Here is a 13,000-nt window from a genome sequence, read left to right on the forward strand (position 1 = left end):
TTTTCTCATTTTTTTAATGCCTTGATATTTCTCATCTAAGCCTCTCCTCCTCTACAATTCCTAAGCACTAAACAGAGGGATGACAGAATAAGGAAAAGAGGAAGGAGGTGGGAAGAAAATGCTTAACTAACAAACGCACTGATCCGGAGCTGGATGGTTCTCTCCCTGGGCTGAGAACTTGACTTTCACACAGCCCTCTAGGAGGGAGCTGCCCTCAGCCCTTGGCCTGGCCGCTGGACGGGCTACGTATCTGCAAGGCCCAGTGCAAGAGGAAAACGTGGGGTTCCTGGTTCAAAACTTGTTAAAGAGTTTCCCGATGGCAACAGGAGACAATTAAACCAAGCACGGGGCCCTGCTGAGACTGGGGGCCCTGGGGGCTGGCCCGGCAGGGAGCACTCCTGCTCGGCTTGGCAGGTCCCCTAGGAAGGGACCATTCTAGGATGGTCTCAGACCTGTCTGCCACTGCCAGGGGGAACCGGATCTCCACAGTGGTCAAGATCTCTGGCTCAGCCTCTTCCTGGACAGCCTAAGGACAGGAGTTCATGGCCCACAGGAGTTTGAACCCCTTGTATATTCTGGGGAGGGAGGGGTTTGTTCAGGGACATTTTGGAAGAGCACTGGGAAAGGGAGAGATGGCCTGAGAAATGGCTCTTTTCTCCATATGAGTTAGGCAGGGAAAAACCAGCCCCAGATCTCATGGCGCTGTGGGAAGTAGGGGCCCAGGGAGAGAGCAGAGCAATTCTAACTACTGGGGCCTAAATTTCCTGTAGCAGGAATGGTCCCAGGGTAGTACAACCTGCACGCTCCATTCAGATCCAGAAGCTGCCGCCCCTGCCACCCAAGGAGCTGGACCTGGACTGGGGAGAAACCTGCCGTTGTCACTGTCACACCCCCGCCTCTGGCTTCCTGGCTCCCAGAGTGTAGAAGAACGTGGACCAGGGAACCAGTCCCAGGAGGCCCTCGGGGAAATGAGGCCAAATGTCCTGTGTTAAAGAGACCACCTCAGAAGCTCATGGGGCGTCTCCAAGTACGCTGGGAGGCTGCGGGAGGGGAGGCAGTGGTAGCCGGGAGAGGCTAGGTGGGAAGGTAGAAAGAGCGAGAGCTGAGGAATGGGTGACAAATCCAGCTCTCTTACAAATCAGCACGTGACCTTGAGTTAGTTTGCCAACCTCTCTGAACCTCCATCTCATCTGTGAAATGGGAAAACAGAGACTGTTTCCTTGCCCGACTTCCCACAATATAAATGGAAATGGAAGTGTGGAAGCCCAACTTTCCTTTCCTAATCTTCCTCTCCGAATCCCAGAGGCCTCCTTTTCTAGACTCCTTCTTCAGGACCCAAGCCCTATTTTATGCTTCACAGACCTGAGCTGCATACGCATGCTTTCCTATCCCCATTCCTTCTCCTTCCTTTTCATAAAAATACTTGACCTGGTATTCTAGCCAATGACACCCCCTCTTGTTCTGTTAGGTAACCCTTCCTCCTCTCTGACCTCAGGAAAGGGGGAGAAGGCCCAGAAGGATGGCCCAGCTAGAGAACCGGAAGAAAACAGCAGCTGGTGGGGAGGGAGAGATCAGGGGTTCCACATCTGACGTTCCACCCCTACCGAGACGGCAGCCAGGGAACCTCACCAGCCTGACCAAGAATGAAACTGTCTTCCCTGAGGATGGGCTCAGAGCTGAGGCTGCAGCATCTGAACTTGGTACAGAGGTCAGAGAGGCATAGCAGCCACATTTTGGGGGATGTCCTTAGGCCACAAGCCTTGTTTCTTGGAACTGTGCACCCCTATCCACAGAACCAGGCTCACGGAGGCCATGTTTATTCTATGTGATCCTATTCAAGGTCCTAGCCGATTGTGCAAAGGGGAGTCACGTAGCCCGAGCTGGGCCAATCAGTCTTTCCCCTGAGTGTACATGGTTCTAAATCTTACTACCTCGTGCTGCGGGACCTCAGGCGAACACATAAACTTCCTGGGTTTCGGTCTCCTCGTCTGTAAGATGGCACTAACAACAGTGTCCAGCTCATAAGGTTTGGATTATCTGATTCAGAAAGCAACACGCTTTAAGTCCTTGGCCCATGCCTGGCAGATAGCCGGGAACCAACCAGGGTTAGCTCATCTTCCTATCGTTGATCTAGAATTGGGATTAAGAGATGCTGGCAGCCACCTGGGTCATCTCTTGGTGGAAACATGCAAGCCGTGGGATGCCACGTTTGTCGGCACAAACTGAAGCACTGACTGCAACTCTGCAGAGAGAGAGAGAGAGAGAGAGAGACCAACTCCAAGAAGGCCAGGAGAGGCAGGGTCAGAGAGAAGCCAGGTGGACCAGATACGAGTAGAGACCAGTAAGTGGAGAGAGGCTGGCAGCTTTGTGGCCTGATGTGGTCTCACTTGTGGCTGTAGCCCCTGAGGACCTTTCCTGTGGGTTCCTGGTCTGGCTTGAGCTGGGATGAAGTGGGTTCTGGTCGTAACTTACAACACGAGGCTCCCTGACATGACAGGATGGGGGAGAAGGGTGTCCACTCCCTGAAGGACGGGGCAGTGTTCCTCTGGCTTCCCCCGGGATCCCAGCACCCAGCACAGCACCAGGGACCTTGACGGTGCACAGTGGACACACAGCAAATGGACAAATGAACTGGAACGTGACCGATGACACTAAAGGACACTAAACTGAGCCAGGGTGCTCTGGCCACAGGGCCCTTTCCCCCTCCACCTGTGGTGATGTCTCCGCCCAGCCTCACCTGCAGGATGAGCAACATCTGGACGATGGACGAGGGCAGCTGGGGCTGGGCCAGCAGCAGCAAGTCATCCAGCTTCACCTTCAGCAGGACCAGGTCGCGGAAGCCCAGCAGGGAGATCTGGCGGATGGTCAGCTCCTGGCCCTGGCAGGAGAGAAGAAGAAGCAGCGTCGGGAGGTGAGAGCTGGCGGGATCTGCCACCCACCACGTGGGGGCCAGCAAAACAAATGGATGGTCGGGGGGAACGAGGTGTCTGCAAGGCCCGGGGGGCTGTCAAACAGCCACAGACTTGGCCCCCGTCCTTCAGAACAAAAGCTTCATTTACGATAAGGTGTGACTCGCTGATTCGAAAAGATCCATGCACCCCAATGTTCATAGCAGCATTATTTACAATAGCCAAGATGTGAACACAACCTAAATGTCATAGACAGATCGCTGGATAAAGAAGGTGTGGTGTGTGTATATAAATACACACACACACACGCACACGCACACACACACGCACACACACAAAGGAGTACTACTCAGCCACAAAAAGGAATGAAATTTTGCCATTTGTAACAACGTGGATGAAACTGAAGGGTATTACGCTTAGTGAAATAAGTCAGACAGAGAAAGACAAATGTTGTACCTTATCACTTATATGTGGAATCTAAAAAATAAAACAAACTAATGAATATAACAAAACAGAAACGGACTCATAGATACAGAGAACAAAGTAGTGGTTACCAGTGGGGAGAGGGAAGAGGGCAGGGGTAACACAGGGGTAGGGGATGAAGAGGTACAAACTACTAGGTACAAAATAAATAAGATACAAGGATATATTGTACAGCACAGGGAATACAGCCAATATTTTATAATAACTTTAAATGGAGTATAATCTATAAAAACATGGAATCACTATGCTGTACAACATTGTAAACTAATATTGTAAATCAATTATACTTCAGATAAGGTGTGACTCAACCTGCCTAGGTGACCCAAAGGTGATACAAGACACGTACAGTGGGGGCCATGGTGTGCTAGTGGTCAGAAAGGCGGAAGATGAGGAGAAACGAGACGGAAGGTCAATAGCGCCTCCCTACAGGCAAGGCTGCTTCCGCAGCTTCACCCATTCAATACCTGCTCACCTATCATGTGCCAGGCAAAGAAGGAAACACAGGACCTGTTAGACTCTTCTGCAAATGCAAGAAACACAGGAAGAAAAATCACTGGGAAAGTAGAAGAAAGGGACTTGTTCAACCATGTAGGCTGGGGGCAGAGGATGAAAACAGTAAGTAATGATCATAAGAGCTGTGACCCTTACTAAGCTCTGACCATGTGCTAGGCTTGATTCTCAATATCCTAGATGGAAATGGCACATTTAATCCTCACGACCACCTCTGAGATAGATACTACTCTAAACCCGCTCCACAGATGAAAAACCCTACACCCAGAGTGACAGCAATTTACCCAAGATAGAGCTGGATCTCAAACCTAAACTATTTGATTTTAGAGCTCCTAAAGGTTCCCAAAACAGAAAGGGAAAGGAGGGCCCATTTCCTGGACTCTCCTCTGCACATATACGTACAACGCACAACAAAAATCACCTTGGTAGAGGTGAGGTATCACTAGGGTATCCTCCCAAAGACGACATAGCTTCCCATCCCTCAAGTTGACCAAGGTTTAAGGAAGTTTTGCACTTCCTGCAACTCCTTAGGGTTTTACAGAAACATGGGCAAGAGAGGTTTTGCCATCCCCACATCCCCCTACCCTCCAGTCCCAAGAGATACACGCCACCCATGCTTCACAGGCTCAGCTTAACCACTCCTGGATTGCCTTCCCCAACCACCTCCAATGACAGCAGTCCCCCCACTTTCCTCAAGGTCCTACAGTTTCTATTCTTTGCACCACATCCCAGCACTCGGCATTGACTTTCTATCTCATAGGTATCTGTCCCCTCGCTTCATCGCCAGGACTCCTTTCACTTTACAAGACAGAAAGAGGCAAGCAAAGTTCCACACCCTTGAACACAGTGGGCACGCAAACACATTGTCCAGTGAGGAAGCAGGTCTCACACAGACACTTACACAGCGAGAAGGACCTAGCTGGACAAACAGACACCTCTGGGGGTGTCACTACCAGTGGTAAGAGTCCCTAACTCAGGGGTTCTCAGAGTGGGGTGTCTGGACCAGCAGTAGCACTTGGGAAATTGTGTGGGGGAGGGGCAGACAGGGGCAAGAGCAACCCTGGCCAGATCTTCGAATTTTTCAAGAGAAGCAGGACAGTACCATCCTCAGACTCATGCAACTGGGCTCCTGCCTGGATCTGAGGCTAAGAGGGCCCCTCTTGGGCCTCCAATGACTGCACGGGGCCATGCCCACTCAGATCCCTCCCCCCCCATTCTAAATCCATCCGGGTATCCGCACCTTGGAGTTCCCTGCCCAAATGGTCCTAAGGGGGACCTAGGTCTACACCCCCTCTCCAGTAGGACTGCCAAATAAAGCAGAGGCTGTCCAGTTAAATTTGAATCGTTTTTTAGCATAAGTATATCCCAAATACTGCATTATTCATTGTTTATCTGAAATTTAACTCAGCATCCTGTATTTTGATTTGCGAAATCTGCCAACCCTACCTCCCTGGTGTGTCTTCTTAAGACCCACTGTTGGCCGAAGAGTGAGTATTGCAGAGAAGGGAGAAGTCTGTGGACACAAGGAGTGAACCATCCACATAAATGCTTCAAATCCTCTCGCAGGGGTGCAGGGTGGAGCTGAGGATGAGATGAAAAGAGCAGTGCGCTGCAGGCCAGACACTTCTCCTGGAATTGTTAGGGGCAAACCTGAATTGGGAGATGGACTCTGAAGGCATAACCTCCCAATTTTTAAATATTTGACATGTATTTAAAAGAACTCCAACTTCCTTGAAAATACCACTCAGAGCAAACAAAGCACGTGGGCCCTTACCTCTGGTCCAAGGTAATTCCTATCTTTGCTAATGGCTGCATTGTTGCGGCACCCACGCCTGCACTTCAACAATAGATATGATGTCTTAACTGCAGTGGGAGGTGCGCTCATGAGCACATAGCAGCATAAGCGTGTGACAGAGACATACATTTTGGAGAAGAATATTTATTGGTCAGTCTGCCTGAGGGGCTGTCCATTCTGACCCAGCACTGACCAGTCCTGCTATTAGCCACTTCAGGAAGGTAGAGGGAAACCAACGCATGTGGTAGAATGAGCTGAGCTCACAGAATAAGAAGCATAAGAGATGCTACTCGGTTTTACTCTAAATTCCTCATTCTGCAGGAGATGAAACAGAGCTGTGCCTAGAAACAGGAAATGAGTTTGCCCAAACCCAGCTACTGATTCCAGGTCCCCAGTTCTTTCTGCAACATCACGGGCCTTCTCGTATTCAGGAATCCCTTACAAGGGGCGAGGAACATTGTCCCTTTCCCACAATTTGGGAGCCACAGAAAACGTGCCAGAAAATTGTGCTTCAAAGAAGGGGGTGGAGGAAAGAAAGAAAAGGAAAGAAAAAGTCTCCTTGCCCCACCTTCCCTACTTCTGAAAAGTAAGAAGAAACAACCCACTCCAAGAATATACAGACATACTCAAAACCAAGAGGGAAGAGAGCGCCTACCAATTGCTAGGTCTGCAGGCACTGCTCGTTGCTTGAGGTTAGATGCTGAATACAGAACAGAGTGGCCTTCCAAGGATGTCCGAGGTCCTGAGCCGGCTCAGGCAGCGCCCAATCCCCTGGTTTTCCCCCATTCACTGGCAGGCCCCAGGGGGCAAAGGCCAAGGAATGAGACAGGCTGCCCAGACCGGCAGGAGGATGTTCCCCAGTAAGACTGACCTGAACTGGATAGAATATTGCCTGCAGGGTGGGGAGCGTCTCAGTGAAGAAGTGGTCCCAGACGTCAGCCAGAACGTCCATGCGATTTTCACCTACATGAGGGCGAGAAGATGGGAGGGGAGGAGGAAAGAAAAGACCTTGGTCATTACTTGCAGGAGAGGCCAGGAGACAGTTCCACGTCAGGCGGAGCATGGGATGGTCGTGAGAGGAAGCTCATTACCTACTTTTTTTTTTTTTTAATAAATATTTATTTAGTTGCATCAGGTCTTAGTTGCAGCACACGAACTCTTAGTTGCAGCACGCGAACTCTTAGTTGCGGCGTGCACGTGGGATCTAGTTCCCTGACCGGGGATCAAACCCGGGCTCCCTGCATTGGGAGCATGGAGTCCCAACCACTGCACCACCAGGGAAGTCCCTCATTACCTACTTTTGATCCACAAGTGTTACTACAGTAAACATGGGATTGGATGGGAAAACTCGACCGAAAATATGCCTTCTCTCCCTTAATCCAGAAAAGGGAGCTGAATTTTGAAAAGCATGCCATAACTGCTATCGTCACGAGAATGGTTACAACATTATCAGGCCCTGTGCTGGATTATTTATCTATAAGCTATCTCACGAGTAGACGCTATTACCCCACTTTACCTCAGACAGGCCAGGTATCTGGGCTCAAAGTCACACAGGTAGAAGGCCAAGCTGGGATTCCAGAACCCGTGCTCTTGCCCGTACAATCCAGAAAGATCATGTGCACAGTTATAAATTATTTTGTTTTTCATAATCACTAAGACACTGGCTTTTCAGTCTAGATTTGAGCTGTCACTTGAGAGAGATGGAAAGAGGGCTTAGAAACTATCACCTCCACCCACTGTAACCGGCAGGGCATTACTCTCTGAACAGTCACCTGCAAAACGCGGGACCCACCTCCTGACGCTATGCCTACCCTCATCCCCCGGGTCAGGAAGCCCAAGCCCTGGCCAAGCGCCACCCCCAGGCTAGATGGACATAGGTCACCCAACGCCACCGGAAGGCTGCTCGAGGGACTTTGCACCTGCAGGAAAGGCAGGCACTGGCAGAGCAGAGCCTGCACGGTGCCTGCTGTTTAATGACCTAGATAACAGAGCTGACTGGGCACTATCTCTGCTCAGCTGAGGCAGGGAAACTGGGTCAGCCAAGATTAGACCCTGAGAGATGCGTCTGGCAATGCACGGCGAGTTCCACTGAGCCGATCTTGAAAGAGTCATTTAGTGTTGTCCATCTATTAATTTAACGGACAACAAAAGCGGTGGCTGGCAGAGAAAACAGAACGAGGGCGTGACTAGTAGCTAGCAGGGCCAAAGCTGTGCAGATTTTGAAAGGTCAGAGTGAAATACACCGGAGAGAAATGCAAATCCACAGCGCCCTCTCCTTTCCCCCACCGTGTGCTAATTACACGTTGCTGGAATCGCTCATTTACTTCTCTCTGTCTCCTCCACTAGAATGGGAGTGAAGGCCCCGGCCCTGTCTGTGCTGCTCACCATTCTATTTCTAGCACTTAGCCAGACACATCAGTAAATCAATGTTTGGAAATCTTTAAATGAATGAATGGCAAGTACCGAGTGCATAGGTTTTTGCAGATACTAGGGCTGGTGAGTGGAAGGAGGTTACCTTTTAACCCAAATATGGGACAGGACAGAGCAGGACTTAATAGCTATAGCTCCAACACTTTCCTTTGCTCTTAGATAAAGAAACCACAGCATAGGCAATCTGGCTGGGGAGAGTCTGCTTCCTTCTTCTGTGTCTCCATCCTCTTCTGTATTCCCCTTGTATGCGACTTTTATTTCAGCCCCTCGTGCTCACCATGCCCCCTCCATGCCACAGGGCCTTTGCACGTTCTACTTCCTTTGGCTAGACTGTTCTCGCTCTCCTCTCTTTGCCTAACGTACATCCGTTTATCTTAATATTTTCAACTCCAGCATTACTTCCACAAGAAAGTCTCCCCCACTGGCCAAATCCCCCTATTATGGATTGTATTCTTAGTACTTGTCCCAGTTGGGGTTTTATATCTGATGGTGATTTGATTAATACCTGTCTCCACTACCAGGTAGTGAGGGCCTCGAGGACCTGAAATCCTATGAAGTTTTGTTCACCACTGTGTCCCTAGCACCTAGCAAAGTACCTGGTAAACAGTAGATAATCAAGGACTTCCCTGGTGGCACAGTGGTTAAGAATCCGCCTGCCAATGCAGGGTATATGGGTTCGAGCCCTGGTCCAGGAAGATCTCACATGCCATGGAGCAACTTAACCCATGCGCCACAACTACTGAGCCTGCACTCTCGAGCCAGCGAGCCACAACTACTGAGCCCGTGTGCCACAACTACTGAAGCCTGTGCGCCTAGACCCCATGCTCTGCAACAAGAGAAGCCACTGCAATGAGAAGCCCACGCACCACAACAAAGAGTAGCCCCCGCTCGCCGCAACTAGAGAAAGCCCGCGCACAGCGACGAAGACCCAACGCAGCCAAAAAAAAAAAAAAAAAAAAGTAGATAATCAATAAATGTTTGAATGAATGTATCAATCACCATTCTCTTTTCAAAGGTAGGCTAGTTCACTGCAGGAAAGAGGTCAGGAAGTCAAGAGGATGGTCTGAAATGTTAGGGCATCCTAGTGCCTAAAACCAAGGTGAATTCCAACACCTGGAGAGTGTATCTCAAAGGAGAAAAGGCTATGCCAGCTCCTTTATTGATGGCCCTTATCCTAAGTCTTCCATCAGAAAGACAAGCAGAGGCCCTCCCGACTGGAAGGAAGTGACAGAGAAGCCTGCTGTTCAGTGCTGGTGCCTACTTACTCCCCTTCACCTCCAAGATGGAATACTCATCAGCAATGAAGTCATCCTTCAACCTGGCAGCAGGAAGGCGCCTCTCCTGGGAACCTGCTGCAAATCTCAGAGAGGAGTGAAGGTTTTGGAAAGTGTTCAGAGAAGAACATCAGAGAGACACAGGCTAACAAAACAGGGTAGCCCTGGGAAGAAAGACTTAAAGGAAGGAGGTGACCCCATCTCCAAGAGCAGCCCACAAGTCAAGGCCTTAGCCCCCTGCAAAGATGAAATGGGTTTGGATGGGAGGTTCTAGATGACTGTCCTATAAAAACTATCCTCTAGTTGCCATAGAAGTTTAGATCACCAGAGGTATAGAAGAGGTATGAGAAACTTCTTTAAAGCCAAGGTCACTAAAGCTCTAGAAAAGATTATGGAAAGTAACAAGGCATATTCTGTCCACGAAAGAGTACCACATAATGAGGGGCTACCTCTGTCCCTTCCGCAGCCGTCAGGTAGAGTGGATGTGTACAAGCCAGGTCAATAAAGTAAAGGTTGTTCGGTGATAAGATGGATCAAAACTCTATTTTATAGCAGAAGAATCCTTTTATCCAAATAAAATCTTTCTTGGAGTTGTAACACACAAAATGAAAAAGTAGAGATGTTCTGGTTAAAGATGTGAAAGACCCTTATAGGTTCCCACCTGCCCCTTCACTGTGCAGAAAGAACCTTGCCACCCAGACCCCAGGACAAGAAGGGACCCAGCAAGAATATCCCGGCCCACTGCTCTCTAGTCATGCTTTGGGGCAGAAACACAGAAACTTGGATGCCCTTTGTTTATCCCGTCTAGCTCTGTGCCTGAGTTTTCACTCTGAACGTAGCTATGTTAAGTGTCACTTGGATGACACACAGTCAACTTTCCCTTTTAAGGGTCCTTGACACTCTGGTTTTGCTCAGCATCTCTTTCATAATGCTGGCCTTCCACATTTCCAGGAGCACGGAATAACTCCAAACGACTTACTACCGGGCAGGCAGCCACCTTTCACACTGGTGTACTAGCCTAACTCCAACACGCAAAAGGGCCACGAAGCTCTTGTCAAAGCCGGTCACTCAAAAATAAGGCCTCGGGTTACTGGGTATCTCTAAGGTTGAAAAAATCTCAGTGTAGTTGCATTGGAGGGAAACAAGGCTGCAGGCTCAGTCAGTTCTTGAATAGACAGAGGTTAATTTCAAACCTCTCATTTTCCAAAGGTTTGGTGAGCACTCACTGTGTGCTGGGCACTGGGACCTTGCAGTGTCCATTTCTCATGTTTCTTCCTACTTTGTCTTTCTAGGAGACACTTCACTGGACACAAGTGTCTCTCCCAGGGAAGGGGAAGAAAAAAGGAATGACCTACTGCCTGATAAGTCTGAATCTAGAAGTAAACTTGACCTACAGATGGAGGTCTCTAGGCTGGAATAGGAAAAAAAAAAAAAAAAAAGGAAGGAACCAGTTTGCTTACCTACTATGTGCCAGGTATGGAGCTATGCCAGTTATACTTCTTATACTCCCTACGATCCCTAGTCCCATTTTATCATTTTAAAAATTATTTTAAAAAACCAAGGCTCAAAGAAACGAGAAACTTGCCAAAAGTTACCCAAGAAGTAGATGGTGAGCTGCACCAGGATCCACATCGGTGGGAGCTGAGATTAGCCGTTGGTGGAGCCATGGGGTCGGCCGACTCTTGCCTTTGACCACCTCCCAGATCCATTCAGTGCCTTTCTATCCTGCTAGCTTGACTCTAACACTTTTTTTTTTTTTTTTTTGGTGGTACGCGGGCCTCTCACTGCTGTGGCCTCTCCCGTTGCGGAGCACAGGCTCCGGATGCGCAGGCTCAGTGGCCATGGCTCACGGGCCCAGCCGCTCCGCAGCATGTGGGATCTTCCCGGACCGGGGCACGAACCCACGTTCCCTGCATCGGCAGGCGGACTCTCAACCACTGCGCCACCAGGGGAGCCCTTTTCTATGTTTAGTAAATCACCCCCCATTGAGTAGGTGCCTGCTTAGCCTCCTGTCCCTCAAGTGGGTTGGCCTCCTGACATGCACCACCTCAAGAAACAGTATTATACAAAGGCCAATAGGAAATAGCCTGGATCAAACCAGAGGGAACAGCGTGGCAGGATCTGCAGTATAAGTTGTCCCTTCAAAGGAGACCACCAGCATGCATCCCATGAAAACCCCCCTTAACGGGGGTCTCCAAAGAGGCCACCCTAATTCCCCCTCAGTTCCCAAAACACAGTCTGACTTGCATTGCTGGGAGTGGCGAACTCGGGCGGAAATGCTGCCCCCTAGCTGGAGAAGGGGCGGCCGGGGTGAGGCACGCGCCTCTCTTGGACAGAAGCGTTCCAGCTATCCGAGCATCAAAGGCTGAGTCAGGGGCCCGCTGGACGGGGGCCGCCTTGTACTTGCCTTCACACAGCTTAATCTTCTCCTCCACAAACAGCAGTCCTTTTGCTAGAAGCTGGTTCTGCCGAAAGAGAACAAAGGACACAAGAGTTGGGCTACTTCACCGCGTGACAAACCCAGATCCACTCCCAGTGGGCGAGGGCACAGGGTTCCAGGCACTCGGGCGCTGCTCAAGCCTCCAGGCTGAAAAAGCCTTCTATCCTCTAGGAAGGCCGAGGCTTCCGGAGGCATCAGTGAGACAGCCCAAAGCAAAGGAAGGAGACGAGAGCCAAACCCAAGTGCCATCCCCGTCCCTCCGACCAGGGAATGGGCTGCCCCAAGCTTGGCTGAATTCTCTGGAAGGACTAGGGCAGACACCCAATGTCCTTCAAGCCCTTCGAGTAAAACTCAGAAAAGGGAGCACGGAGGCAATGGGAAACCATGCAGAAATAATGGGTTTGTTTTATAAAAATGATTTTTTATAAAAATGCTAAACCTCTCACGCTAGCATGAAAGAGACTGCCCACAAGATTTTAAGCAGCAGTGAGTGTGGGTCCGTCAATGAGCGTGTGCGTGGGAAAGTTGTGGAAAGAGGAAGTCCCTTTGCAATTACAACTAACAATTGCTGAGTGTTTTGCACGTACCAGAGCGTTTATATTCTTCAGCTCATCTAATTCTGACCCTCCCAACAGTCCGGTCAAGTTGGTGCCATTACCCTGACTTCACTGATGGTCGGGGGAGAGGCTGGAGCACAGGACGCAGAGCTGGTCTTCCTATCTGCACAAGGCATGTTCTGCCCACTCTGCTTTGCTGCCTTCCAGCAAGTCTTCCCACCCAGACCCCTCCTTCCCTCAGAAGGCTACAGCTGGTCCCACACGACGTGGGCAGCCCCTCCAAAGGTCACAGAAGCTCAGAGAGTAAGAATGCCTCCCCACTCACCACACATCTTTAGATTAGCAAAGGCCCATGCTTATAGGGTAGGGGGTACACAGTGGTATATATCCTACCCCAAACCTAATGCGTTTCTTAGTACTCTCCTTTATAAAACCCTAAACCCTGTTACGGTGATGATGAGAGCATACATGGCAGAGAAGAAAGAACCTGGACATCAGACAGGGGTTCAAGTCCCAGCTCAGCGACTTTCTAGCTGTGTGACCTTGGACTTCATTTCCCTGAGTCTTGAGTCCCTCATCTACAACACGGCGTCACAACAGCA

At 49.9% G+C, this 13,000-nt stretch overlaps 1 protein-coding gene across 6 annotated transcripts in view; it reads right to left on the reverse strand.

Annotated features, from left to right (window-relative positions):
* Positions 1 to 13,000, reverse strand: part of PRR5L (proline rich 5 like) — a 144,536-nt gene that overhangs the window by 13,056 nt on the left and 118,480 nt on the right. For all 6 annotated transcript variants that reach the window (XM_060303351.2, XM_060303353.2, XM_060303352.2 and 3 more), the window contains 3 exons: positions 11,809 to 11,866; positions 6,569 to 6,660; positions 2,738 to 2,878 (listed from right to left, as the gene is read on the reverse strand). In XM_060303351.2, coding sequence (XP_060159334.1) covers positions 2,738 to 2,878; positions 6,569 to 6,660; positions 11,809 to 11,866 — 291 coding nt within the window. The remainder of the gene's footprint in view (positions 1 to 2,737; positions 2,879 to 6,568; positions 6,661 to 11,808; positions 11,867 to 13,000) is intronic.

Source organism: Globicephala melas, chromosome 8, assembly GCF_963455315.2.
Source record: "Globicephala melas chromosome 8, mGloMel1.2, whole genome shotgun sequence".
Lineage (NCBI taxonomy): Eukaryota > Metazoa > Chordata > Mammalia > Artiodactyla > Delphinidae > Globicephala > Globicephala melas.